General features: G+C 43.3%; 8 protein-coding genes across 22 annotated transcripts; 5 read left to right on the plus strand and 3 right to left on the minus strand.

The window, feature by feature from the left end:
- Positions 1 to 274: 274 nt before the first annotated feature.
- LOC6494270 (actin-like protein 53D) lies at positions 275 to 1,820 on the minus strand. The gene is made up of 2 exons (XM_001960587.4): positions 1,642 to 1,820; positions 275 to 1,587 (listed from the first exon to the last, which is right to left on the minus strand). The coding sequence occupies exons 1-2, from the start codon at positions 1,727 to 1,729 to the stop codon at positions 404 to 406; spliced, it is 1,272 nt and encodes a 423-aa protein (XP_001960623.3). The 5' UTR covers positions 1,730 to 1,820; the 3' UTR covers positions 275 to 403.
- A 76-nt stretch (positions 1,821 to 1,896) lies between these two features.
- LOC6496288 (superoxide dismutase [Mn], mitochondrial) lies at positions 1,897 to 3,067 on the plus strand. Its single transcript, XM_001960588.3, has 3 exons — positions 1,897 to 2,086; positions 2,143 to 2,194; positions 2,340 to 3,067. The coding sequence occupies exons 2-3, from the start codon at positions 2,160 to 2,162 to the stop codon at positions 2,956 to 2,958; spliced, it is 654 nt and encodes a 217-aa protein (XP_001960624.3). The 5' UTR covers positions 1,897 to 2,086; positions 2,143 to 2,159; the 3' UTR covers positions 2,959 to 3,067.
- Positions 3,068 to 3,190: 123 nt separating this feature from the next.
- Positions 3,191 to 22,860, plus strand: LOC6496289 (kinesin-like protein unc-104). Of its 15 annotated transcripts, none has more exons than XM_032451102.2 (28): positions 3,191 to 3,627; positions 10,313 to 10,458; positions 10,521 to 10,603; positions 10,663 to 10,902; positions 11,490 to 11,674; positions 11,731 to 11,986; positions 12,076 to 12,078; positions 12,145 to 12,308; positions 12,365 to 12,504; positions 12,718 to 12,759; positions 13,452 to 13,568; positions 13,628 to 14,410; positions 14,485 to 14,651; positions 14,710 to 14,900; positions 15,349 to 15,543; positions 15,758 to 16,167; positions 16,224 to 16,404; positions 16,465 to 16,555; positions 16,615 to 16,911; positions 16,978 to 17,340; positions 17,406 to 17,586; positions 17,696 to 18,088; positions 18,156 to 18,267; positions 19,842 to 19,868; positions 19,962 to 20,151; positions 20,212 to 20,348; positions 20,404 to 20,505; positions 20,561 to 22,860. In XM_032451102.2, the coding sequence occupies exons 2-28, from the start codon at positions 10,359 to 10,361 to the stop codon at positions 20,655 to 20,657; spliced, it is 5,247 nt and encodes a 1,748-aa protein (XP_032306993.1). In that variant the 5' UTR covers positions 3,191 to 3,627; positions 10,313 to 10,358; the 3' UTR covers positions 20,658 to 22,860. The 15 variants fall into 15 exon arrangements, with proteins under 15 accessions (XP_032306993.1, XP_032306992.1, XP_032306991.1 ...); XM_032451100.2 differs by having other exon boundaries at positions 3,192 to 3,627; positions 17,406 to 17,595; XM_032451101.2 differs by lacking the exon at positions 12,076 to 12,078 and having other exon boundaries at positions 17,406 to 17,595.
- Positions 7,689 to 9,579, plus strand: LOC26515446. The gene is made up of 2 exons (XM_014908646.3): positions 7,689 to 8,411; positions 9,429 to 9,579. The coding sequence occupies exon 1, from the start codon at positions 8,110 to 8,112 to the stop codon at positions 8,350 to 8,352; it is 243 nt and encodes an 80-aa protein (XP_014764132.1). The 5' UTR covers positions 7,689 to 8,109; the 3' UTR covers positions 8,353 to 8,411; positions 9,429 to 9,579.
- On the minus strand, positions 18,328 to 19,082 carry LOC6494269. Its single transcript, XM_001960590.4, has one exon. It carries the CDS (start codon positions 19,073 to 19,075, stop codon positions 18,434 to 18,436), a length of 642 nt encoding a protein of 213 aa, XP_001960626.4. The 5' UTR covers positions 19,076 to 19,082; the 3' UTR covers positions 18,328 to 18,433.
- Positions 19,198 to 19,793, minus strand: LOC26513697 (accessory gland protein Acp62F). Its single transcript, XM_014908442.3, has one exon. The coding sequence runs from the start codon at positions 19,610 to 19,612 to the stop codon at positions 19,247 to 19,249; it is 366 nt and encodes a 121-aa protein (XP_014763928.1). The 5' UTR covers positions 19,613 to 19,793; the 3' UTR covers positions 19,198 to 19,246.
- A 142-nt stretch (positions 22,861 to 23,002) lies between the features above and the next one.
- Positions 23,003 to 23,589, plus strand: LOC6496290. The gene is made up of 2 exons (XM_014908253.3): positions 23,003 to 23,130; positions 23,191 to 23,589. Exons 1-2 carry the CDS (start codon positions 23,089 to 23,091, stop codon positions 23,500 to 23,502), a joined length of 354 nt encoding a protein of 117 aa, XP_014763739.1. The 5' UTR covers positions 23,003 to 23,088; the 3' UTR covers positions 23,503 to 23,589.
- Positions 23,590 to 23,849: 260 nt separating this feature from the next.
- On the plus strand, positions 23,850 to 24,712 carry LOC26515282. Its single transcript, XM_014908629.3, has 2 exons — positions 23,850 to 24,204; positions 24,262 to 24,712. Exons 1-2 carry the CDS (start codon positions 24,163 to 24,165, stop codon positions 24,646 to 24,648), a joined length of 429 nt encoding a protein of 142 aa, XP_014764115.1. The 5' UTR covers positions 23,850 to 24,162; the 3' UTR covers positions 24,649 to 24,712.
- The last annotated feature ends 269 nt before the right edge of the window (positions 24,713 to 24,981 follow it).

The following is a 24,981-nucleotide window of genomic DNA, read 5'->3' on the forward strand; positions in this document are numbered from 1 at the left end:
ACTGCGTTTTCTATGTGGCAATCGTATGCGTCATTTTGGCTTAATAAATTCGCAATTAATTAGTATCAAAATGCAGCGGTTGTCAGCGTAATATGATGCTAATGATTCTGTTTATATGAATATATTTAAGAGGGCATTTGCTGAGACAACAGTTGCTGGAGATGGCTCCAATATGGTAACAACGATAAGGCTAATAATACCCAACAATTTGCTTTATGATTTTATAGTCTACCTTGGTTTATAAGCTACTAACCTATAAGAATACAAAACCACCTATTCCGCACCTTCTATATTATAAATTTCAACTTAAAAAATATGTAATCTTGTGCGTATAACCATAAAATATAGAATTCTTCAACATTTTCGTTCCATAGTTCCCTTGGAACCCCCCAGAAGTCGTATCTTAAAAGCATTTGCGGTGCACAATGGTAGGACCCACTTCCTCGTACTCCCTATTGTCGATCCACATGTTCTGGAAACTGGTAAGAGATGCCAGCACAGAGCCACCCGTCCAAACGGAGAATCTCCGCTCTGGACTGGCGGTGATCTTGATGCGGATGGAGGAAGGAGCCATCTCGGTTAGATCCTGCATGAATCGGTGCTCGATGTTGCGGAACATGGTAGTGCCTCCGGAGAGGACTATGTTCGAGTACATGTCCTTACGCAGATCCATGTCGCAGTGGAGGATGGACTGGTAAGTGGCCTCGTGGATGCCCATCACCTCCTGACCTAATAAACTGGGCTGGAACAGTGCCTCCGGACAACGGAATCTCTCGCTGCCAAGACTGATCTTCTGGCCATCTGGCAATTCGTAGACATCTTCTCGCTCTGCAAAGATCTTGGAATCCCCCAGAGTTCTTGGCTGCCCCTGCTCCAGGCCCATCTCGTTGGTATAGTTCATCGACACGTAGCAGAGTTTTTCCTTGATGTCCCTAACGATTTCCCGCTCAGCACTGGTGCTCATTTTCAAGCCCCTTTCCAGGAGCAGCTTGCACAGATAATCCGTGAGATCCCTGCCAGCCAAATCTATTCGCATACAGGCGTGCGGCAGGGCATAGCCTTCGTAGATGGGAACCGTGTGGGTCACCCCGTCCCCAGAGTCCACCACAATACCCACAGTGCGCCCGGTGGCGTAGAGAGATAGGACCGCTTGAATGGCCACGTAGAGAGCCGGCACCTGGAAGTTTTCAAACATGATCTCAGTCATCTTTTCTCGGTTCTTTTTGGGATTAAGAGGGGCCTCGGTTAAAAGCACCGGGTAATCTTGGGAATCAGCTCGCAACAAGTCGTATGTGTGTTTCCAGATCTTCTCCATGTCATCCCAGTTCCTGACCACCCCGTGCTCAATCGGATACCTCAGCGTGAGCATGCCCCTCTTACTGGCAGCCGCCTCTCCGACCATACTATCATGGATTCGGGAATCCACAAGCACATTAAGGTGACGAGGTCGGCCCACAATGGAGGGGAAAACCACACTGGGGGTGTTTTCGGTGGAAAACCCCGCCTTACACACACCGGAACCATTGTCGATGACCACGGCTGTGTTGGGGGAAGAGCTCTCGTCATCACTGCTCATGTCTGCAGAGGCTGGAGGGCAGAAACCGTAATCTTCATCAGATCTGATTATATAAGTGAACTTACGTAACATTAGATATTTGTAGAGAATATTCTGTGCCCGTCTATCGGTTATATCGATTCTAATATGAGAAGGCACATAGAATGTGGACATTGTGTGCTGTGTTTTTGTGTTTTTCGCCTGCCGGCTTTCTTTTTGGGGACAGAAAAAGCAATGAACCTTTTAAATTCGGCGCCTCAAAATAGTGTTGGGAAATGGCGAAAAAAGCTAACTTGAAAACATGTCGATATATTCAGTAAGCTAAGCCTTTTTCCTCAATCTTTGGTTCGTTTCAGAGTTTGGCCAATAATAAATTTAAAAAATACCATGTTTCTTCACTAATTCTAATATAATGTTATTTTGTTAAGTAGATAAATAATAATTGTGCGAAATAAACAAAGTATATGACCACCTCTAGTTAAGTCGCATCTCTAGTGAGAAATAATTTGTTCAAAAAGCATACAAAAGAACGTAAGTCCTGATTTATATGTTTTCCGCATAGAACATAACAATTTTCTTTTACACAGTCGAATATATTTCCGAGATGTTTGTAGCACGCAAAATAACTCAGACAGCTGGGTAAGTACACGGTTTATCGGATAAGAAAGATGAAAATCAATGCCGGCCCGGCCGATTACATAAATAGCAATAACAACTATTATTATACACAATGGCGGCCCTGAACTTGAGGATATGCAACTAAACACAACATAAATCATTTCAGCCAGTTGGTGCGCGGCAAGCACTCACTCCCCAAGCTCCCTTACGACTATGCCGCCTTGGAACCGATCATCTGCCGCGAGATCATGGAGCTGCACCACCAGAAGCACCACCAGACCTACGTCAACAACCTGAACGCGGCCGAGGAGCAGCTGGAGGAGGCCAAGGCAAAGAGCGACACCACCAAGCTGATCCAGCTGGCCCCAGCCCTTAGATTCAACGGTGGCGGACACATCAACCACACAATCTTCTGGCAGAATCTCTCGCCCAACAAGAGCTCTCCCAGCGACGACCTGAAGAAGGCTATCGAGTCACAATGGAAGAGCTTCGATGACTTCAAGAAGGAGCTTTCTGCCCTTACCGTCGCTGTTCAGGGCTCTGGCTGGGGCTGGCTAGGCTACAACAAGAAGTCCGGCAAACTCCAGCTGGCGGCTCTGCCCAATCAGGACCCTCTGGAGGCCTCCACTGGGCTGATCCCTCTCTTCGGCATTGACGTCTGGGAGCATGCCTACTACTTGCAGTATAAGAACGTGCGCCCCTCCTACGTAGAGGCCATCTGGGACATTGCTAACTGGGACGACATCTCCTGCCGGTTCCAGGAGGCTAAGAAACTCAGCTGCTAAGTGCATATTCAAGCTGTTATCTATGTCTAATATATAAGCATCAGAGGATCAGAGATTCCAAACTGTAGTCTGAGTTGCAGCTAATAAATATTACAAAGTTGACAACTTATTTAGCTGTTCATTAAACTAGTCACGGATATAATTTGTAGAATGTGAAAACTTAAAAACTATTTAAAAGTAATTATACCGCATAAACTTGTTATCGTTATCAGCACTTGTTATCGGTCTAGAGTTACCATCACTAACACCCAATAATCAGCTGTTCCAAACAAAAACAAAGCCAGCTTGTCGAAGGGGGCGGAAAGGAAAATTCGCTTTTCGCCCGTTTTTCCGTTTTCCAAGCTTGCGTGCGCGCAGCTGCAAACAATTTTCCAGCACGCGCAGCACCCGAGCTGTGGGACAACTGTCTAAATGGCTGGCAGAGTCGTTTGTTGCCTGTTCGCGTAATGGCCTCGGTGAAAAATCGGCAGAACATTTGAAACGCAGCGAAATAACAAAGGAAAAACAACCGATTTTCCTCTGCGGGGTCAAGTGATAGGGGCGAATTAATATAATCCCAAAAACCAACACAAATCGAGTGCAATTAAAATTCAAACAAACTGTGATTGTGAGATCGAAAACCCCCCAACCACACACAAAAGGGGAGTGTCCATAGTATCGTTATCAAATGTGAGTAATTCCTTGCTCCTTAATAATCATTTTTCAAAAAGTCTTTTGTTTAATTTATGAGACCTGTTTTTTTTTGGGTGTTTAGTGAAAAACTCCACTTGCCTGTATTCGGGAAATTGTGTGAAAAATCAATATTCCATACCAAGTTGGCCTGCCAACTGCGCACGCATCTCCCGCAGGGACACTTCCACAATTATCCTGTTGCGGCTCCTTCGGCTCCAGATACTCTAGCAGCTGTTGTGGGCGGGCCACGCCTCCTTCCCCCTTTAACACTCTAAAAATAAAACCTCTTGACTGTTGTTTGCAAATTTTCCTGAGCATATGGTGCAACCTGTCATCAGAGGGCTCGAAATCTCGAGCAGACGCATTTCGGTGTCCACCCACGGCTTTTTTGGTTATCGCCCTCGCCAATTGACGTCAGGAGTGGAAATTGAGTTACCATGCCGGGGAGGTCCATCTACTGTATTTGTCATGAATCCCACTGGGGGTGGGATCGAACCCAAATGTTTGCAGAGGCAGCGTGTCAAGTGGATGGGCAGCCAACCTTTGACCTTTGCGGGAGTCAGACATCAGAATAGCCTTCACCTCGTTGCGACGCAGAAAGTCAGTGCATTCCCATTGAAATGGAAGAATTGTGTGGGCAGATATTACACCTCAGATGGATATACGACTATCTGGGATGTCCGTCTGTCTGTCTGAATGACTCGTGTGGGCGTCTGGCTTTTCTTTGGAGCGGTTGGATGGTGCACTTCCCAAAAGCAGCAACCCGGAGTAGAATTTAAGACACACTTTTAGTTATATATTTATTTTTAAGGACCTCATGTTTCATATTTTTAGTCATTTATATGATAAGGATAGTGATTCATTCCTATTAAACTATGTTTATATTTTTAAGTTTTGTTTTTGTATTACACATTTTTTTTCGCTGTAAGAACTATGCGTCATGAAATCAGAAAATCTGTGGTATGATTACAATGTCCAGTTTAATTGAAATATGAAGTGCGCAGTGGATTACTGGGGATTGGAGCTTGTGATTGTTTTTTCTGTTCTTAAAATAGAAAACATCATAGACCGGGCTTAGTGGTCGCATATAAGCCCCCTTGGGAAAATATTGTTTTGCCAGCTTAAAGACCTGGCTTTCAGAGAACGCAGCTTAAGCACCGTCCATAAAGTGGCTTCCAAAGTGTCATGAATAAATAAAGGAAAATACTTGTACAAAAAAAAAAAATAAAGCGTAAAAGGATAAAAAAAAAGGCCATGGGGGAAAAAGAGTGCAAAGCTAAGGGGGTGCCGAGCAATAAACATAAATTTCCGTCAAGAAGCATTAAAAAGGAAAATGGAGAGACCGCCGCACGCAGAGTTGGCTAAAATTCACCTGGTCGCGAAATGGCTTCCTGTCCCGGCGATTTTCCCTAGTTTATTATTAATTGTGTTTTGACAAGGAAAAGGACCAAAAGCCTGCGGTTGTCCAAAATGATATACGAGTGTATTGTCTGCGGCCTGCACTTTTGAGAGTTCCTCTTCATATTTCAAAAACTTGCAATTTCCTATTTTTTTTCCGGAGGGGCGTGTCGGACGCCCATTGCGGTCTACTCCATCACGTGTGGTCAGACCCATTTTGTGGCATGAAGCAAAAAGCTCTGGAAATGGAAATCACTTGCTAATCAACGTGTCCTGGCAGCAGCGTGTGTTGCAAATAATATTCTTCGTATATAGAGCGACAACTTGGCACCACAAGTTACAACATTCCATGCCAACATCAAAAAAAAGGAAGCCTGCTACACTTCAAAAATAAATGGAGCTTAAATAAAACACATTCTTTATATTTTTGTTTGTTAAATTGTATTTCTATTTATTCTTTTGTTTAAATAATATTTTTTTTATATGTTTTATTGATGAATAATTATTTAATTAAATATTGTATTATATTTTATTGTCGTGTAGCCAGAAAACATTCTGTAAACAAACCTTGAAATTATGTGGGGCCCGAAAAAAAATTTTGTAAGTGGGTGGTAGGCAGAGGACATGGCTTGGAAGGAAGGAAAAGTTTGGCTCTTGAAAGATGATTCACCATTTGGCTCGCTCTTCCTTCCGTCCTTCCGTTTCCATGCCTTCTGCTCTTTGGTATTCCCTTTCTGCTGGGACGCGACTGTGGCCAGGTTCCACACTCCCAAACGCACACATACACACGATAGCTTGGCACGAGTCCTTTGCCCGGATGAGTCATCCGCCGTATTATTTTTTTTCCAGTTAGAATGTATTTGTACGCCAGTGGCAGTTCCTTTTTTGCGTGGGGCAGGCTCTCTAGTACTCCTACCCGTTCTCCTCGATGTTCCTAGGGATTGTTTTCCTAGTTTAGCTTCTAATAATTTAAAACCCAAAGCGAATTTAAGGTTTATGTTCTCAGACCTACAGGCACAAAAATAAATATTTCTTATATAAATACTTCATAAATTGTTTACTTTTATTATTATTTTTCCCATTTAAATCTCGCTGTGCACTTTAAGTACCCCGGGGGGCTTTAGAAAATAAAAGAAATTATGGCATGATATTGGGGGTGCATCCACGTGTCTGCCATTTGAAGAGCTCTCGCCTTTCGCCCACGCAGGCTATAAATGTCATTTGAGCCAGCAGCAGACTTAAAATTGAATTTAAATGTAATTTGCTGGCAAGCCCGCAGCTAGAAATTTGCTAAATAATCGAAACTTTTTATGGCCCCTCTTAGATGACTCATACGCCGTGTTGGCCGCTGGAGTGTGTTATTTTAATTGCTTGTGGATCATCCTGGCGGAGAGGAGTCAGAAATGTTTTTGGCTCATGAACTGTCATTGACATTCGTTGGTGGCAGGTCCTTAAAGCTTGAAGTGAAATGGGGAAAAAAAAGAGGAATTGCGCAGCCAACAATAAACGTCAACGACCCTCCCGAATTACCCAGACCCTTTGGGGTTCAGCTCCTTGTATTTGCTTTCCACACACGCTCGATATTATTTGGGTTGGTTTTTCGTCTCTGTGTGCTTTTCTTTTCTCCCTAATCTCCTCCCACAACTGCCCTTATCCACTTTGCACACATTCCTCATGAAAATTCTGCGCAGTAATAGAAATTTATGTCGTCTAATTCCCAAAAGGTGAACTTGATCTTAGGACTAGACATGGGATATATGACTTATTGAAGATGGTTGTGAATAAAAATATTTTCAAAATATTGAAAGATGTTCACTACTATTTGAGATATAATTCCATGGAATGCGATTAGTAAAGAACCTACAACTTATAGATCTCTTTTGTATCATAATCAGCTTCAGCTTAAAACTCTTCTTACTTACAAGAATTGTTCTTATATAACAATTATTCTTATACTTTTAAGATATCTAAATCATTATACATTACTCTTAGAATCAGAAAAAAATATATTTAAAATAGCCCATTCCTTTTGGGCAGAGCCTTAAAGGTTTCTTGTTACTTTAACAAGGATTCTGTCTTTAAGGATAAGCTTGGCAAGATTGTGACAGACAGTTTTAATATCATCCTTCAGCCTTCAGCCGTTTCACACCCACGCCCCGCCAGCTTTTTACCGCCCTGTCAGCTTCAGATTTCAATGTCAATGTAATTACGCCGGAGAAGTATACAAATGAAACTACCGAGTAACATAAAAAGCCAGAGCTTGTCCTGGGAAATCAATAGAAAAAATAAAAAGGCGGCACACACACACAATCCATTTTACGTCATCGGCTGGGGGTGAGAGCCACTGTGCCGGCAGCGATAGTGAAATAGCTCATAATAAGATCAAACATCCAGGAAGGCGGGGGCTCCTCTGGGGTGGCAACAGCAACGTCCGGCAATAGTGAGCACACCTTGCAGTAATAATGAAATTCTTTATGCCAGCGAATGACAGGCCAGTGTTTTGTTATAGCTCTCGCCATGAAATTTATGAAATTTTTCGCATACCCATATACACCTCACTACACCCGCTTCCAGATTTGGCCCTCTTCTAGCCCCCTTTACCCTCCCCCTTAGCCGCAATGTATTGGCGCATGCGTTTTGGCCGAGGGCTGGTCGCACATCCTGCCAGAAGCAGAAGCTCTGAACTTTCCCAGAGCTCACTGTGTCGTCTACCCTTAACGGGTGCAGTTCGTTCTGGTTCCGAATCGTGCGTGTTATTTTTCTCAGGCCCTCCGCTGGCTGGCCATCGATTTTGTGCAGAAAAAACCCATAGTTTTCCCCAAAGCGAAAAAATTCACCAAAGAAAGACTCTCGTAACACGGAAAAGTAAAGAGAATCTTCGAAAATCAATGAATCCCAAATGAAACTAATCAGTGATCCGAAAGTTAACAAGTTCTTTGTTCCTTTGAAATGAAATGCAAAATTTTCGCTGTTATAGAGAAAGGCAGAAAGGCATACACACATATATAGATATACCTCTATATGCATATATAATATATAAAATAATATCCTTTGACTGAAGAAGAGAAATAAGCTACGCGAATGTGCGCTTTTGGTTATTTATTGTTTTTCGCCTTATTGTTAACCACAATTCTGGTGCTGTCGATAATATTCGCCACCACTTCCAAGCGATCCATGTTGGATAGTTTTATCCTAGTATTCAATTACACACAGGAATTGCAACAAGAACACGAAATGAACCAGCAGGAGACCCAACAACAACAACACCAGCAAACGGACTACCAACAGCAGCCCCAAATGTTTTTGAAACAAAAAATATTTTGAGTTCTATAAGTTCTAAAAAGCCCCGATAATACAATAAAAAATTAAACGAAACTCAATTGGTAATTGCTTCAAAATATATGTTTGCAAAATTCATCAATTCGTTCGATCCAAACATTTCAAAATTCTCAGACCCATAGCCCATTTTCTATTTTTTACATAATTTTTTTGAATTATTCCTTTCTAATTTTTACATCATATATATTTGAGACAGTGGCCTCCAGAAAAGTGTGCATAGTGTAGAGTGTAGAGATATCCTGGCTCGGTGTCCATGGCAAAGGCAACATGAAAATTTATTAATAAAGGTCAAGACGACCTAAGCGAAGGATATTCCGCTTTGCGAAGGATACTTTCTGTTTGTGTGTGTGGTCGTGGGTGTGAGTGCGGTTAGAGGTCCTGCATATGGCATTAAGTATCCGCCGTGTGGCCCCGCGTGAAGCCATAAAAATAAAACAAAACTATATGGCGCAAAAGGACCTCGAGTGTTTTGCTTTTGTCTCAAGGGCCAATGAGGGTTGGCACTTGAAGCCGAGCCAGGACTGCCAAACAGGACCTTCTTAGTAGACAGAAAGGCGCCAAGAGTTTTTTCACATTCTGCACTTTATGTCCTTTGTAATTTATTCATATTCTTTTCTCCGCCTTCAATCTGCGTCAGTCTGCATATCATAATATACTCGAATAACTAAAATTACACAAATATTTTGCATATTCAAACTCACTTTCTTTCCCATTCTCTCTCTCTTTCGCTCTCTATGTCTGTCTCTCTTTTCTCCGCTTTTTCTACCGACTTTCTCTCTACAATCCGACCATCTCCCGCGTCTGCGCGTATCCTTTTTTGTAGACTTTTGCCTCAGGACTACTGCAGGCTGTTGCATATCTGCTTGACAGTTTCGTCAAAAAAAAAAATTTGATAGAAAAAAAAACATAAACAAATGTACTTCCCACCAGGTAAACAAAGAGAGAGAGAGAGAGAGGAGGCTGAGAAAGTGAGAAATTCTCACAGCTGCGCATGAGAATCACACTCACTTCTAGTAGAAATCACTGGAATAGTTTCTAGCTTTTGCATCTCAATATTTTAGGACTCGAGTGTGTTTTAGTGAAAGAATTTCATTGTTCGCGAAACAAAAAACATTAAAAAAGTGAATCAAATAAAATAATCAAAAAAATATTATCAAAAAAACTGGAACTTGAAAACTAAAGTGCAATCAAACAAGTGTCACAAATTATAATTCTCAAATATGATTAACTCAAAGGATATAGTCGCCCTTTAAGTCAGCCACTGCTCGACTTTTGACTTAAGGTAACTTGAACTAAAGTGTGATGTTAGCCCCCCTCTGGGCAGGGTTTGGGTGGTTTCCTTTATTCAGCCCCTTTGTATTGGCTCGATGACTCATTCGAGTGTCTGCGTTTTTATTGGAAGCATTGTGGATTGTGGAATTTTTCCCTTGACTTCGAGAGTGTGTGTGCCACTTCGGGGGTAGCATAAATAAAAGTCAAGAGACGGCGGGTTACACAAAACTATTTGCATAAAATCAAAGTTCAACAATCAAGTAAAATATGCCAAGACTTTGAGTAAAAATTTGTAATAGAATTCTTTAGATTAAAGTTTAAAAATGTGTTTATAAATATATCAAAAAATTTAGTTAGTTTTATTTCAAAAATAGTTATTTATTTAATTGAAAATGCATCAATTGAATTTTATCCAACTGTGTGAACCTCTGGAGTATTAGACTACCAACTTCTCTGGCAGCCCCACCCCTGGCTTCAATTCAAATTTCCCTGGCGACTTGCCGGGGCATGACTCATAGTTTGAAGCTACCACTAGCACATACCCATAAAGTTGTGAGGCAATTATGAAGCTACTACAGTGTAGCAAGTCTCAAGCCAATTTACAGGCCCACTCGAATGACTTCAATGTGATTTAAAAAATAAATTCTCCTCTGGTCTGTTCCTTCCACTCCAGTTAACCGGAAACCAGGACAGGACACCAACTCAGAGGCAGCCTCAAGATGTCGTCGGTTAAGGTGGCGGTGCGAGTGCGCCCCTTCAACTCACGGGAAATAGCCAGGGAGTCGAAATGCATTATCGAGATGAGCGGGGCCACAACGGGTAAGAACATTTGAAAAATAAATTGCAATAAAAATAAAAACTAAATTGAAATCGTGTTTCAGCCATTACCAACCCAAAAGTACCGCCAAACACAAGCGAGTCGGTGAAGCGATTCAACTTTGATTACTCCTACTGGTCACATGATGTAAGTAAAGCCATATGCTACTCTGTCCAATTTCCAATAAATATATATTTGTCTTACAGCACCACGATGCCGACTTCTCCACACAATCGATGGTCTACAAGGACATTGGGGAGGAGATGCTGCAGCACTCCTTCGATGGCTACAATGTCTGCATTTTCGCCTACGGCCAGACTGGTGCTGGCAAGTCGTACACCATGATGGGCAGGCAGGAGGAGCAGCAGGAGGGTATCATACCCATGATTTGCAAGGATCTATTCGGTCGTATCCAGCAAACAGAGACCGACGATCTCAAATATTCGGTACGTCTACAAGGATGTCTAAATTATTTCTATTTTAGATCAGATTCTCTTGCGGAACTCTTGTGAGCAACATTTTCAATCGATGATTGCCGTATAGGAATTCTCATCCGATTCTTGAAAGGAATACGATTTGTGGATCGATTCCAATCAATCTGCATCAAAATCTGAGAACGAAATTTTTGTTCGATATTTTTAATATTTTTCTGATGGAACCCCTTGATGAAACCCTGCATTTCCGTATGGGGCCCTCTGCGATGTCCATATCTCCGAGAATTCTGATTCGATTCTTGAAAGGAATGCCTCAAACGATTTGTGGATCGATTTCCCATGAATCTGCATCAAAATCTGAGAATAATATTTTTTTCAATATTTTTCAAATTTTTCTGATGGAACCCTTGTAAGCCCTCGGATTGCCTTAAAGGGCCCCCTGCGGTGTCCATATCTCCGACAATTCCGATCCGATTCTTAAAAGAAATACCTCAAACGATTTGTGGATCGATTCCCTATCAATTTGCATCAAAATCTGAGAACAAAATTTTGTTTCGATATTTTTATGACGGAATGTTATTTTTTATAATATTCAATAGGTGGAAGTCTCTTATATGGAAATTTATTGCGAGCGTGTCCGGGATCTTCTGAATCCCAAAAACAAGGGCAATCTACGAGTCAGAGAGCATCCTCTGCTGGGTCCTTATGTTGAGGACTTGTCGAAATTGGCAGTCACTGATTACCAGGACATACACGATCTCATTGATGAGGGAAACAAGGCTCGGTAGGTGTCATTTTTATTGAAAACTTCTTGTTTACTTCAATTCCTTTCTCCTTCAGAACTGTGGCCGCCACCAACATGAACGAAACCAGCTCCCGTTCCCATGCGGTGTTTACCATCTTTTTCACCCAGCGCCGACATGATACGATGACCGATCTGATCACAGAGAAGGTATCCAAGATCAGCTTGGTGGATCTTGCTGGCTCGGAGCGAGCTGATTCCACCGGCGCCAAGGGCACCCGCTTGAAGGAGGGAGCCAACATCAATAAGTCGCTGACTACTTTGGGCAAAGTTATCTCAGCTCTGGCGGAAGTTGTAAGTTTTAATTTAATCTAGAATTTGATTTTAAATTTGAATATATTAATAAAATTAATTTCCTTATCTGCTGCCTTGATAAATTGCAGTCTGTAAGTTAAAAACAGCTCAAAATCTTCTTTATTTGTTGATTCTAATACATTTTCTATACTTTATAGGCCTCTAAGAAAAAGAATGCCAAGAAGGCAGACTTTATTCCGTATCGTGATTCGGCCCTGACTTGGTTACTCCGTGAAAACCTGGGAGGTAATTCCAAAACTGCTATGATTGCCGCCATCTCCCCGGCAGATATCAACTATGATGAAACTCTCAGCACACTGCGGTGAGGATAAGACATTTAACTGATATGAAAATGTATAATGAAATATGTTTTAATAGCTATGCGGATCGTGCCAAGCAAATTGTTTGCAAGGCTGTCGTCAACGAAGACGCCAATGCCAAGCTTATTCGCGAACTCAAGGAGGAGATCCAGAAACTCCGGGATCTATTGAAAGCCGAGGGTATTGAAGTACAAGAAGGTAAGTTCTCCTACACACTGAAGTCTTTTCTGTGAGGTTTCCATATAATATAACTAAGCTAGAGTACGTAAACCCAAGCCACACTACCAAAATTACTCGCTACACTCGAAAAACAAGCCCAAAAAAATACCAAAGCTTAAGTTAGACTTAGTTCTAGTCTAGTAACGCTAGAAAGAACAACAACCAACCAAAAACCAAACCTATTTCATTTAGGACCCGATGGCAAAGTGGTGTGTGAGAAGCGCGATGCGAATAGTAAGTAAATGCCAAAGAAATCAGCGCTAATCAAAAATTAAAGGCTTCACATGCAACCAAACAAATATGCATTATGAAAGTACAGTGCGTTTCAGAGCTTACTCTTAAGAATACTCTTAAATATTATTTTTTTTATTTTATGGTTTTGAAACGCAATGATTTTGTAGTTAACCACTGCCAATAATCTTACATTTCTCTCTGTGTGTGCGTCTATATTGTGCTGTATTGTGAAAGCTTCTAAATAAAACCGCTTCTGGACGTATATAATCCTATATATTCCATATCGAATAATCACAGTCAAGTCCTCTTTATGTTGCCATCGAAATAAACCAAAGAGACTCCAGGACCTGAACTCCTATGCCAGGATCTTCGGTCGTGTGGAAAGACTTGGATTTTGGATTTTATAAATTTTATTTGTGTTGCCCAGGTCCAAAAATAGAGACAGGCACCAACTCCTCGCAGTCCGCACTGCTTTAGGGCTAGAAAGTGGACATGCCAGAGTTATGCAACAGTCCCTCAGATAATCCACAACAATCGGCATTTGCTTAATATATATATATATATATTTATTATCCAAAATATATTTTTATGTATTTCATAATCTTGGTAATCTTAGCACGCTTGTCACTGCGCTTGTGATTTAAAGTGTTTGGGGAGTTCTTAAGCTAATAATAATAATTCCATTCTTGCAGAGGACGAACTCACCAAGTCCACGGTGATCAAGTCACCCACTAAGTCCCGAAACCGCAATGGATCCACCACGGAAATGGCAGTGGATCAGCTCCAAGCCAGCGAGAAACTAATAGCAGGTGGGTTTTTTAAACTATATCTTCATACAAACCCTTCATATTAACTCAATCCTCTACAGAACTCAACGAGACCTGGGAGGAGAAACTCAAGCGCACCGAGGAGATTCGTCTGCAACGTGAGGCGGTCTTTGCCGAGATGGGCGTGGCCGTCAAGGAGGATGGCATTACTGTGGGCGTGTTCTCACCTAAGAAAACCCCACATCTGGTGAATCTTAATGAAGATCCCAATCTTTCCGAATGTCTGCTCTACTACATCAAGGACGGCTTGACCCGTTTGGGTACGCATGAGGCAAATGTGCCCCAAGACATTCAGCTCTCCGGTTCGCACATCCTCAAGGAGCACTGCACTTTCGAGAACCGCAACAGCACGGTTACCCTGTTGCCGCACAAGGACGCCATCATCTATGTGAATGGCCGTAAATTGGTAGAACCGGAGGTCCTCAAGACCGGATCACGAGTGATTTTGGGCAAGAACCATGTCTTCCGCTTCACCAATCCGGAGCAGGCCCGCGAGCTGCGCGACAAGATCGAGACCGAGACCGAGGCGGAGAACGAGGTGGAGAAGGCCGACACCCAGCAGGTGGACTGGAACTTTGCCCAGTGCGAGTTGCTCGAGAAGCAGGGCATCGATCTCAAGGCCGAGATGAAGAAGCGATTGGACAACCTGGAGGAGCAATACAAGCGGGAGAAGCTCCAGGCCGACCAGCAGTTCGAGGAGCAGCGCAAGACCTACGAGGCCCGCATCGATGCCTTGCAGAAGCAAGTGGAGGAGCAATCGATGACCATGTCGATGTATAGCAGCTACTCTCCGGAGGACTTCCACCAGGAGGAGGATGTCTACAGTGAGTGGAGGATGCCACTTGGTTGGCGTTGGATTGGTTGTATAATTGTGTCCTTTTCTTATAATCGCATTCAGCCAACCCAATGTACGAGTCCTGCTGGACTGCCCGAGAGGCTGGTTTGGCTGCCTGGGCCTTCCGCAAATGGCGTTACCATCAATTCACATCCTTGCGGGATGATCTCTGGGGCAATGCTATATTCCTCAAGGAGGCCAATGCCATTTCCGTTGAGTTGAAGAAGAAGGTATACCCTATATCCGGTTTAAAATCATACACTTTTTCATGCAAATCTCCCATCTTAGGTGCAATTTCAATTCACGCTCTTGACCGACACCTTGTACTCTCCCCTGCCACCTGAGCTTGCCTCCAGCATGGCCCCTCTCCAGCAGGAGGATGAGTTCGGAGCTCCGCCAGTCTCCAAGACCTTGGTGGCCGTGGAGGTGACCGATACCAAGAACGGAGCCACTCATTACTGGTCGCTGGAGAAGCTACGGTAAGTCAGTCCTGAGTCAGTGCTTCACTGATTTGGATTTCCTGATCCTCGCTCACGTTCATTCTTCTATGCACTTTTGGTTAAAAGTTTGAAAAATTCAAAGCTGGCTTCCGATATGAGTTGTATTTGTGATTATGTTTATTTTGGTACGTGCATGGTGGTTGTAGTTCATGGATTCTAGTTTCTAGTTCTGCTAGCAAAAGCCCTAGAGTTGGTTGGTACTAATTTTCGCAATTTTGTATAACTTTGGCAATTAACAAAGATCACGCCGCCACCATTTACGCCTCAAGAATCATCGCCATCAGACCCGAAACCACGAAAGGTTAGGTTACTCGAACAACTGTTGATTTGTACTTTTTCGGTTCTCTCACCACCCGCAACCCACAATCCAACATCCGCCATCCCAAAATCCCCCGAAACCCAAATCATTTTTGATTGCATAACCCAGCTATCGCCTCGAGTTGATGCGACAGATATACAATGTCGAGAGTCCGCCATCATCCATGCTTTTCGATACGTCCGGCATGGAGACGCTATCCGGATTCGTTCCACCACCAAACCAGGATAGTCCACAGCAGCCGGAGCCGCCAGTCGAGGCCAATGATCGGGGCAGGCTCACGCTGGCGAATCTGATACCGTCTAGGTGTGATTTCAACACAGGTTTCATTTTGTATAATAGACGTGTAGAAAGTACTTTCCTTTGTTGTAGTTGCATGGCTTTCCATCTTCTTTGGGGGTTTAGCTTGCTGTGTTTCTATCTGCACTTCTCTTCCGACGCAATTATTTATTTTAATAAATAAAGTATTATTTTTCATGGTCTAATGTTCCATTTTTAATTTCGTCTCTGTGTTTTACAGACAACGCCTGGAGCTGATGCGCGAAATGTATCACAATGAGGCCGAGATGAGCCCCACTTCGCCGGATTACAACGTGGAGAGCCTCACTGGTGGGGATCCCTTCTACGACCGATTCCCCTGGTTCCGGATGGTCGGACGCTCCTTCATCTATCTGAGCAACTTGCTCTACCCCGTTCCCTTGGTCCACAAGGTGGCCATCGTCAATGAGCGTGGCGACGTGCGTGGCTATCTGAGGATTGCCGTTCAACCGGTCCTGGACGAGGAGTCTATTGACTTTAATAATGGTGTGAAGCAGTCGGCTCGCTTGGTCTTCAACGAGGATGATGCCAAGCCCAAGTACCGAGCTCTGAACGAAAAGGATGATGTCCAGAAGTACATTGATAATGGAGGTCTTGAAAGCAAACTCGATGGTGAGTCCTCTAATCAGTCTGCTTTAAAAATGTGATTCCAACTCTTAACCCCATAGCGGAACTCGAGGACGTGGATTCTGGTCGTGGCATTGACTCCAACTCTGCTTCCGAGTGCCATGAGAATGCCGAGGAGCCAGGTGAACATTTGCAAGTGGGCAAGGAATTCACTTTCCGTGTCACTGTGCTCCAGGCCACTGGCATTGGAGCTGAATATGCAGACATCTTCTGTCAGTTTAAGTAAGGAACCCGAATAGCCAAAATATTAGACAGTTTTTACAAATTGCTGATCCTTTCCAGCTTCTTGCATCGTCATGAGGAGGCCTTCTCCACCGAACCGGTCAAGAACTCAGCTTCGGGCGCTCCCTTGGGCTTTTATCATGTTCAGAATGTAAGAATATCTCAAAGAATATCTTCAAATGAAAGCTAACACTAAATCTTACTCTTTAGATTACTGTTCCCGTGACCAAGTCCTTTATTGAGTATTTGAAGACCCAACCCATCATGTTCAAGATCTTTGGACACTACCAGACACATCCTTTGCACAAGGATGCCAAGCAGGAGTTTGTATCCCGGCCACCACCCCGTCGTATGCTGCCCCCCAGCATTCCCATCAGCCAGCCAGTGCGCAGCCCCAAGTTTGGACCCCTACCCTGTGCACCCACTTCCACTGTTCTGGCCAAGCACGATGTCTTGGTCTGGTTCGAGATTTGTGAATTGGCTCCCAATGGAGAATATGTCCCATCGGTAAGTTTCGTTATCAAACCTCCTCTTTTTTAACCAACTCAGTGTTTATTTATTTTGTCAAACCAGGTGGTAGAGCACAGCGACGATCTTCCTTGCCGGGGATTGTTCCTTCTGCATCAGGGCATCCAGCGGCGTATTCGCATCACCATCGTCCACGAGCCCACTGCGGAGGTCAAGTGGAAGGACATCAACGAGTTGGTGGTGGGTCGCATTCGCAATACTCCAGAGTCATCGGATGAGCAGGACGAGGATGCCTGTGTCCTGTCGCTGGGTCTCTTCCCCGGCGAGGCACTGGAGGTGCCCGGGGACGATCGCTCCTTCTACCGCTTCGAGGCGGCCTGGGACTCCAGCCTGCACAACTCGGCGCTGCTCAACCGCGTCTCCCAGGGCGGCGAGACCATCTATATTACTCTGAGCGCTTATTTGGAGGTGAGTTTGGAAGGGACTCTAAGTTTTGGAGTAATTTAATGACCTTACCATTGCTAATTTTCCAGTTGGAGAACTGCGCCCGCCCGGCCATTATTACCAAGGACCTGAGCATGGTCATTTACGGACGCGATGCCCGTACTGGCCCCCGTTCCCTGAAGCATCTCTTTTCCGGACAATACCGCAACCCGGAGGCCAACCGCCTCACCGGAGTATACGAGCTGGCGCTGCGCAGAGCATCCGAAGCAGGTAGTCCAGGTAGCAATTCTCATTGTAGTTGTTCTCGTACTCAGTCCGCTTGCACTCGCTTGTCGAATCCGTGAACCCGCTCCTACTGACTTTCTTAATGATTCCTCAGGTGTGCAGAGGCGCCAGCGTCGAGTGCTGGACACCAGTTCCACGTATGTACGCGGTGAGGAGAACCTGCATGGCTGGCGGCCAAGGGGCGACTCCCTGATCTTCGACCATCAGTGGGAGCTGGAGAAACTCACTCGGTTGGAGGAGGTGGGAAGAATGCGGCACTTGCTTTTGCTGCGCGAGCGTCTGGGAATGGACACCAACCCGAATCCGACCACCAAGACCGAGAAGGATGTGTGCAATCTGGCTGCCCGGGCGGCCACCTCACCGGTTCACATGGTGATTCCCCAGTCACCTCAAACGCCCATCAAGGATCCGCAACAAATCATTCCAGAAAGGCAATACAACCAAAGGGAGCAGGATCTTATGCTCAAGTGCTTGAAGCTGGTGCAGGGTGAGTTTGATGAATGATTTAAGATAAAGGACTATTTATTATTATTATATCTTGAATGTTTCCACAGGACGCTACACCAAGAGCGAGGCCAATGACACACAGACCCAGTCGGACGTCTCGCCCAGCGACGAGGGCTGTGCCGACATGACCGTCAGCTGCATCTCTAGCAACTCCATGGAGTAAGTCGTCGCCTAACCACCCTCTATTCTCACACCGAACACATGCACCCTCCATCTGCGTAGTTAGTTGCCACCCATCTGGCTTTCTTTGTTTTATTAGAACAATCGAAATTGGCACAACAGCACACCACACTACATACATCACCACTAACCCTCTACCACATCTTCACAAGAACACCCGGTAGATACCGAACTTGCTCTGCACTAACGACTTGTCGCACTCGGACCGCAGTCTGCAGGCCTTTTCCGAAATGTGATAGACAAAGCCTCGTTTGCAGCGGCAGGGCGGGCCGCAGAGCGCTACACAGTACTTGGAGCGGTACTCACAGGTTTCTGGGCAGACGCCGGCACATCCCACGTTCGTAGAGTTGTGACAGCAGCCGAAGTAAAACGGATCTCTGATCAGTTCGTTCTCCGCCAGAGGCTTCCGCCAGTGGGCTATTTCGGCTTCGTGATCCTTTATATATATTCCTGGCTTTGTGTTCCACACTACTTGAGTGAAGCTGACATTTGATTTCGGCGTTGTCACACGATATTCTTCTTCATCGAGCAGAGCATCCAAAGGGTTATTAGTCCGGGCTGGGACATGTGGGTACATCAATGTGGGCATCGGTATATTGGTGGGTAATCCCGCGGGCCACGTTTCATCAGGTTGCTTGGTGGTGTTTGTATCACTCGGTACGTCGGTGGGCCATGTGATTGGGGTTGCTTCATCTGGGTCTTTGGCCGTGTCATCGCTTTCAGTGGGCTCTCCATCTGCGGAGACTGTTCTTAAAATCATAAGAACTAAATAAAACTGGACAGCCATCTCGACTGCGAGTTGCCTCATATCTAAACTAATAATTTTCGGTATAAAGGGGATAGATTTTCCGTGAAATATGCAATTCGCTTAGGTCAGTCAACTCAATTGTTTGGAATAAAATACAGGTCTTTTCATATTTACTCTTTATTGGTCATTTGGATGTGAACTAGAAGTGTTCTACTGGAAGACCCGGTACGTTTCCACAACTTGTTGCGGTATGTTAATGGGGCAGTCCTGTCGCAGAATGCACTTCAATAGGCTTTCGCTGAAAACATAACCATCAATACATTCACAATTGACGCCGCAGTACTGAGGACACTTCTCGGACTTAAAGCTGCACGTTTCTGGGCAGACCCCGGCACAAGGCACCATGCTGGCATTGAGGCCACAGTTGCCCGGAAACGGATTCCAAATATACTTTTCCCGAGTCGGATCCGGGTTTTTATCGTGGCCCAAAATTGTTTCCAAAGGCAAGCTTTCGGCCATCAATGCTGGAAAGTATATAGCTGGCAGCAGCAGGAGCAGAAAGCTGGAGCACATCATCCTCCAAGTCGGTGCAAACTCAAACTGATAAAGAAAGCACAAGTTTCATTTGCTACCAGCTGGTTTCATTCAATTGCCTCCATTCGATCATCGCCGTGCAAATACTAACATGACACCCACCCACAACCACGCATTCACTTTCCTAATAACTCGAAAAACTCAAAAACAAAAACTTCCAATACTTTATTTGTTTGTTTTCCTTTTTTTCGGTTTTCTTTTACACAATTAGAAACAACAAATTTGTAATTCGACGCAGGTAATTTTCTGTTCTGTCCAAAGAACCTAAAACTTGTTAAACCAACATTCGAACGAGACACTTGACTAATTTTACCTTCTTATCCCCCACCAGATTATGTTCGCCCGATCGGTCCGATGCCCCCAACGGCTGGGAGGCCCCTGCTCCGGCCACTCAGCCGGCCCTGCCCCTACGCCTCTATGTCCCGGAGCTGGAGGAGATTCGTGTTAGCCCTGTAGTCGCCCGCAAGGGTCTCTTGAATGTTCTGGAGCATGGCGGCTCTGGATGGAAGAAGCGCTGGGTGGTAAGTTATCTTAACCTATATATTTAAGAGATTTTGATTATATATTATAAACCTTTATAGATTGTTCGTCGTCCTTATGTGTTTATCTACCGCTCGGAGAAGGATCCCGTTGAACGGGCTGTCCTTAATCTAGCCACCGCCCAAGTCGAGTGCAGTGAAGATCAGGCGGCCATGGTCAAGATTCCGAACACCTTCAGGTGGGTTTCTATACAATAAGTGATTACAGAGGCTACATCAACTTGTATTTTTCAGTGTGGTGACCAAGCATCGTGGCTACTTGCTCCAGACCCTTGGCGACAAAGAAGTGCACGACTGGCTGTATGCCATTAACCCCTTGCTGGCTGGGCAGATCAAGTAGGTTTACCTTTTATACCCATAGGTGTTTAAATATTAATGTATTCTTCTGTAGATCTCGACTGGCGCGAAGGACTTTGGAGCCGGCCAGCCAGACGGTCTCCCAGATCCAGGCCAACAACGCCGCGAATGCCAGCAGTGCGAACAAATGAGATACGATCACGATGGAATCCGTTTTGGTTTACTGAGACGCAGGCTATGGCTGGCTGCAGCGCCTGAACATCGCCCGGCATCTGATCCGCAGACGATCGCAATCATCAATAGGAGCGGGATCAGGATCAGGTCTAGAGGCAGGTGCAGCGGCTGGCAATTAATTGACATGGCCAGGATTCCATCGGAAGTTTGTAGGAGGAGGCAGGGGAAATGCTGAGACAGCAAAAATATAAATCGAATGGGAAAAACAGAGATTATGAGTAAAAGAGAAACCAAATGCAAAGCGTACGTAATTAATAAGTAGTTCAACAACCAGTTTATGGATTATTATGTATTTCGTGATTAGTTTTCGGGCCCAGGCCTAGAAAAAAGTAGGCAGTGTAGTCGTTCCAGTCAAAAACTATAGCCTACGTATTAAATACCGATTCTGTTTAGTGTTTTTTCGGACCAGTTTTGTAAATAGCTTTCGTTTCCTTGGATTGTATAAATATTTGGTATTAGTTAATGAATCGAATCGTTTAGTTTGGTTTCCCCACGTGATATTATGTTGATCAGTTTAGAGTACGTATAATTTTTTCCGAATATGCGATAATTATGAATTGCTTTTAATGCAAAACTCACACACACGTATATGCATTTTAATGGAGCAAACTAAAGCAACACACAGACATATATATAAAAAGAATGATCTATATATAATGAATTAATGTATAAAACCCTATATATTTGCTGTTTATACACAAATTTTCATGTACTTGTATCTTGTATTGTTTAAATGAGAAACAAAAAAAAAAAGAGAGCAGGCAACCGCCGGAGGTAATTATGATACCAAAAAATAATATGTGTGTGTTGATGAAAGACCGTACAGTATATAGGATATAGGAGTCGTGAGGTATAAGCTCAGCAGAATTGCGAAATCTCAACAAAGATAACGATTATTGTTAGATCTATATATACATAAAAGCAACCAGAACTATATGCGAATGAAACTATTTTACACACCAGAGTTATGAACCATGAAAAGGCGCTGCTAAAAAATAAACAGATGCCGCCCCATATTGTCAACTGTTGACTGCTTTTAAGGCTTTTTCTCCCTCACAAATATGTGTACACCCCCTCAAAAAAAAAAAAACGAAAAAAATGGATAAAAAAAAAACAGTTTCGCTTCTATGTAATGCTCCCACTCGGAACCACCTGCAAAAGCTTCAAGCAACAAGTTTATGGAACAACCAATTGTAGTTTTGATAAGAGTCTTAAAATAGTATGCAAACGGCCACCTGTACATTTCCCCGAAAACCAAAAACCCGAAAAACGAACCCAAAAATTAACGCTTTGCTTGCCATTCAAGAGTTACGATTATGATATTTAATTTGCAATTAAACCTTCGGTTGGAGGACGAGCTTAGGTCGGTAAATGGATCAATTTAGTTGGGGGAGACAACGGAGTGCCTGACTTGTGCCTGGATCACAAGACGCGGCCTCACATACGTTGTAGAAAGGACACTTTCGTTTGTGTCCACCACAAGGACACAGAACGTTAAGTGATCGCTGCTGGATCGGATAATACGATAATATCGTGTATCGTTTTGGGTTTTGAGTAAAATGAGTCGGCGTTTTCGGTTTTGAGTTAAATTGTAGCAAAATGTAAACATTTGTTAAACTATTGAATTAATTTCGAATTGTAACATATTAGAGAATTGTAATTACAATAATCATTATATGAGTATATATATATGATATCTATGTAATAATCCTTTTGGCCCAGTTTGAATTAAACAATTGCACACACAGACACAAATCCAAACACAGAGAGCTATTAATTAGCAAAAAAAATATACAAAAAACAAAACAAAAGCGAGTTAATGAGCAAAGAAACTCCACTTATATATGCGTATATAGTACATACAATACATTTCAAAATCTATCCAAGATATACATTGGCTATATAATTATATATCTATGTGTATGTATGAGAGGATTGCCTGGAAACAACTCCAAGTGGTGGCGGTGGAGCAGAACCAATGCGGATCACACTGAAGGAGTTCAGGCGGGAAAATATTGAGGTATTGGAGAATAAAAATCCGGAATGAAATGAAAACCTATGCTATGTGTATGTATAATCCAAAAAAAACATTGATATATGCCAGGGCGTATCACTATTAAAGAAATATAAAATAAAACGGCTTTAAATAAAATCTGTAAATTACCTTATTGTTTTTATTTGGGGCGGAATGTTTTAACCTTTGAAGGTTATTGAAAAATTTGATTATTTGAATAATATCTTATATAACTAGGGTGGATTATTTAATTAAATTATTTATTGGCTACACCTCCTTGTGGCGGAAAAGCGTGGAAAATTAATTTTGAATTCTAAAGATATAAATAGAGTTTAGAGACAAAGCCCTCCTACAATTCGATTTCAAGCAAAGCAATGGGTCGCAACCAAGTCTTCGCCGTTGTCTGCAGCCTGTTGGTAAGAAATATTCATTCAAATATTCCGAAAGAACATTTCAGACATATTCTTATCCCTTAGGCTCTGGGTACCTTAGTCCCTGTTGAGGCATTGATAGATCTCAAGAAGGCGGGAGAGTGCGTTCAACTCGTCATCCAGGCCGCTTCCGCCGGAGCTTTGGTCGCGATTCCAACTGTCCGGACCGCTGCCCAATGCGCCGAATATAAGGCCGCTAAGAACACTGACCTGGATGCTAACGGACTGCTTCTGATTGCCTTCGGCTTCCTTGGCAAAGTGGCCCAAGCCCCGAAATGCCTTGTTGCCGTAATAAAGACCTACAACGACTTGATTACGCCATTCGTTACCAAGTTAAATGACTTGAAATGCATATAATTGGGAGACTAATCTCACCCAGCCGTACAAAAAAAAGCGTGGAGAGCTAGGTTCCATCAGCCCAATAAATAAAGCTATCTGGCTGTATTCTTGTCTAGTATTTTATTTTATTTTCTGGAGTATGGAATATAAAAGGACTCTACTGTTTGTCATAGCCCTTTCGGTGAGATTTGTTGCCTTGAGGTTCTACATTTCCCAGAATCACATTACTTGTTTCAGGTTTTGGCCAAGTGTTCGGCGCAGGAGTACGACATGACCAGGATTGGTGTTTGTATCCAGGTCTACTTGGATGTTGTGACGGAGCTGGCCAAAAACCTACCATCCCTGGTCTGGGATCTTACCAAATGTGTTAAATTCCATGTTACGGCTGATTTGACGGCAGTTAACATGGGCATGCTCTCCTTGGAGACGTTTAATTGGCTTCAATCCTTAGCCAAGTCCATGAATTGCGTTTGGGACTTAACTGACCGCTTGGGCAGAATCCTGTCCCAACACTTCGGCAGGTTTATGAAGTTTGAATGCAACTATATTGGAGTTCCCAAAAAATGCGTGCCTAAAAATATTTAGAATGGCGTAGAAAGGTAATGTTTTTGTATCAGATTTTAAATATATAGTTGAAACCAACCAGGAATCTGTCAGTTGAGAAAGGTTTCTTCAAGAATGCAGACTTTAAGATCGGTGTGGCTCTTGGGGTTTATTTTGGTAAGGGCAATAGGGATTAAAAAAAAACAGAATTTCAAGTTTATCTCTTATGTTCAGCTAATAGGACCCAGCTTGGTGCGATCTCAGATATATAGTCTTCCAGAGGTTGGCAACTGTGTGAATATTTACTTGAATGCCATTTCGGACATCACCGGCAAGATAATGGGTCTCCTCCACGACTTGGTCAAGTGCGTCAAATTGGTCACCACTTTCAACGTGGAGGCTCTCGACTATAGCTCTTTCAAAAATGTGGTTAACGAGTTCATGGTAAAGCTCACATCCTTGCCAGTCTGTCCCTTGGACAGTTTCGAAGCCCTGAGGGCGCTATTGAAGCCTCATATGAAAATTATCAAATCCTACAAGTGCTCCTACTTGGGAGTTCCAGCAAAATGTATTCCTAAAACTCCGAAAGCATCAAAAGGACTTGAGGCCTTTCAATTGTGACGTGTTCCTTTTGGAAATTTGTAAATTAGTTATGTCAGCATATTAAATGTTTTTAATTCTGTAATATTTCCGCATTTAAAAGTTAATTTAGCAAAAAATAAGAAGAGACTGTAGAGATTCCCCAACATGCAGAGCGTTAAGTTGGCTTTGGTTTTGACTTTTATATTTGTAAGTAAATCTATTATAATTTATTAATTATGAACCTAAAGCTCATCACTTGTTATAGTATATGCACTCTGGAGTAAAAGCTGAGCAGCCAAAAATTAATCTCGTTAAAATATCAAAATGTCTGGATGTTGGGACCAAACTGGCGTCTGATTTGATCAAAAATAT

This window comes from Drosophila ananassae, chromosome 3L (assembly GCF_017639315.1).
Source record: "Drosophila ananassae strain 14024-0371.13 chromosome 3L, ASM1763931v2, whole genome shotgun sequence".
Lineage (NCBI taxonomy): Eukaryota > Metazoa > Arthropoda > Insecta > Diptera > Drosophilidae > Drosophila > Drosophila ananassae.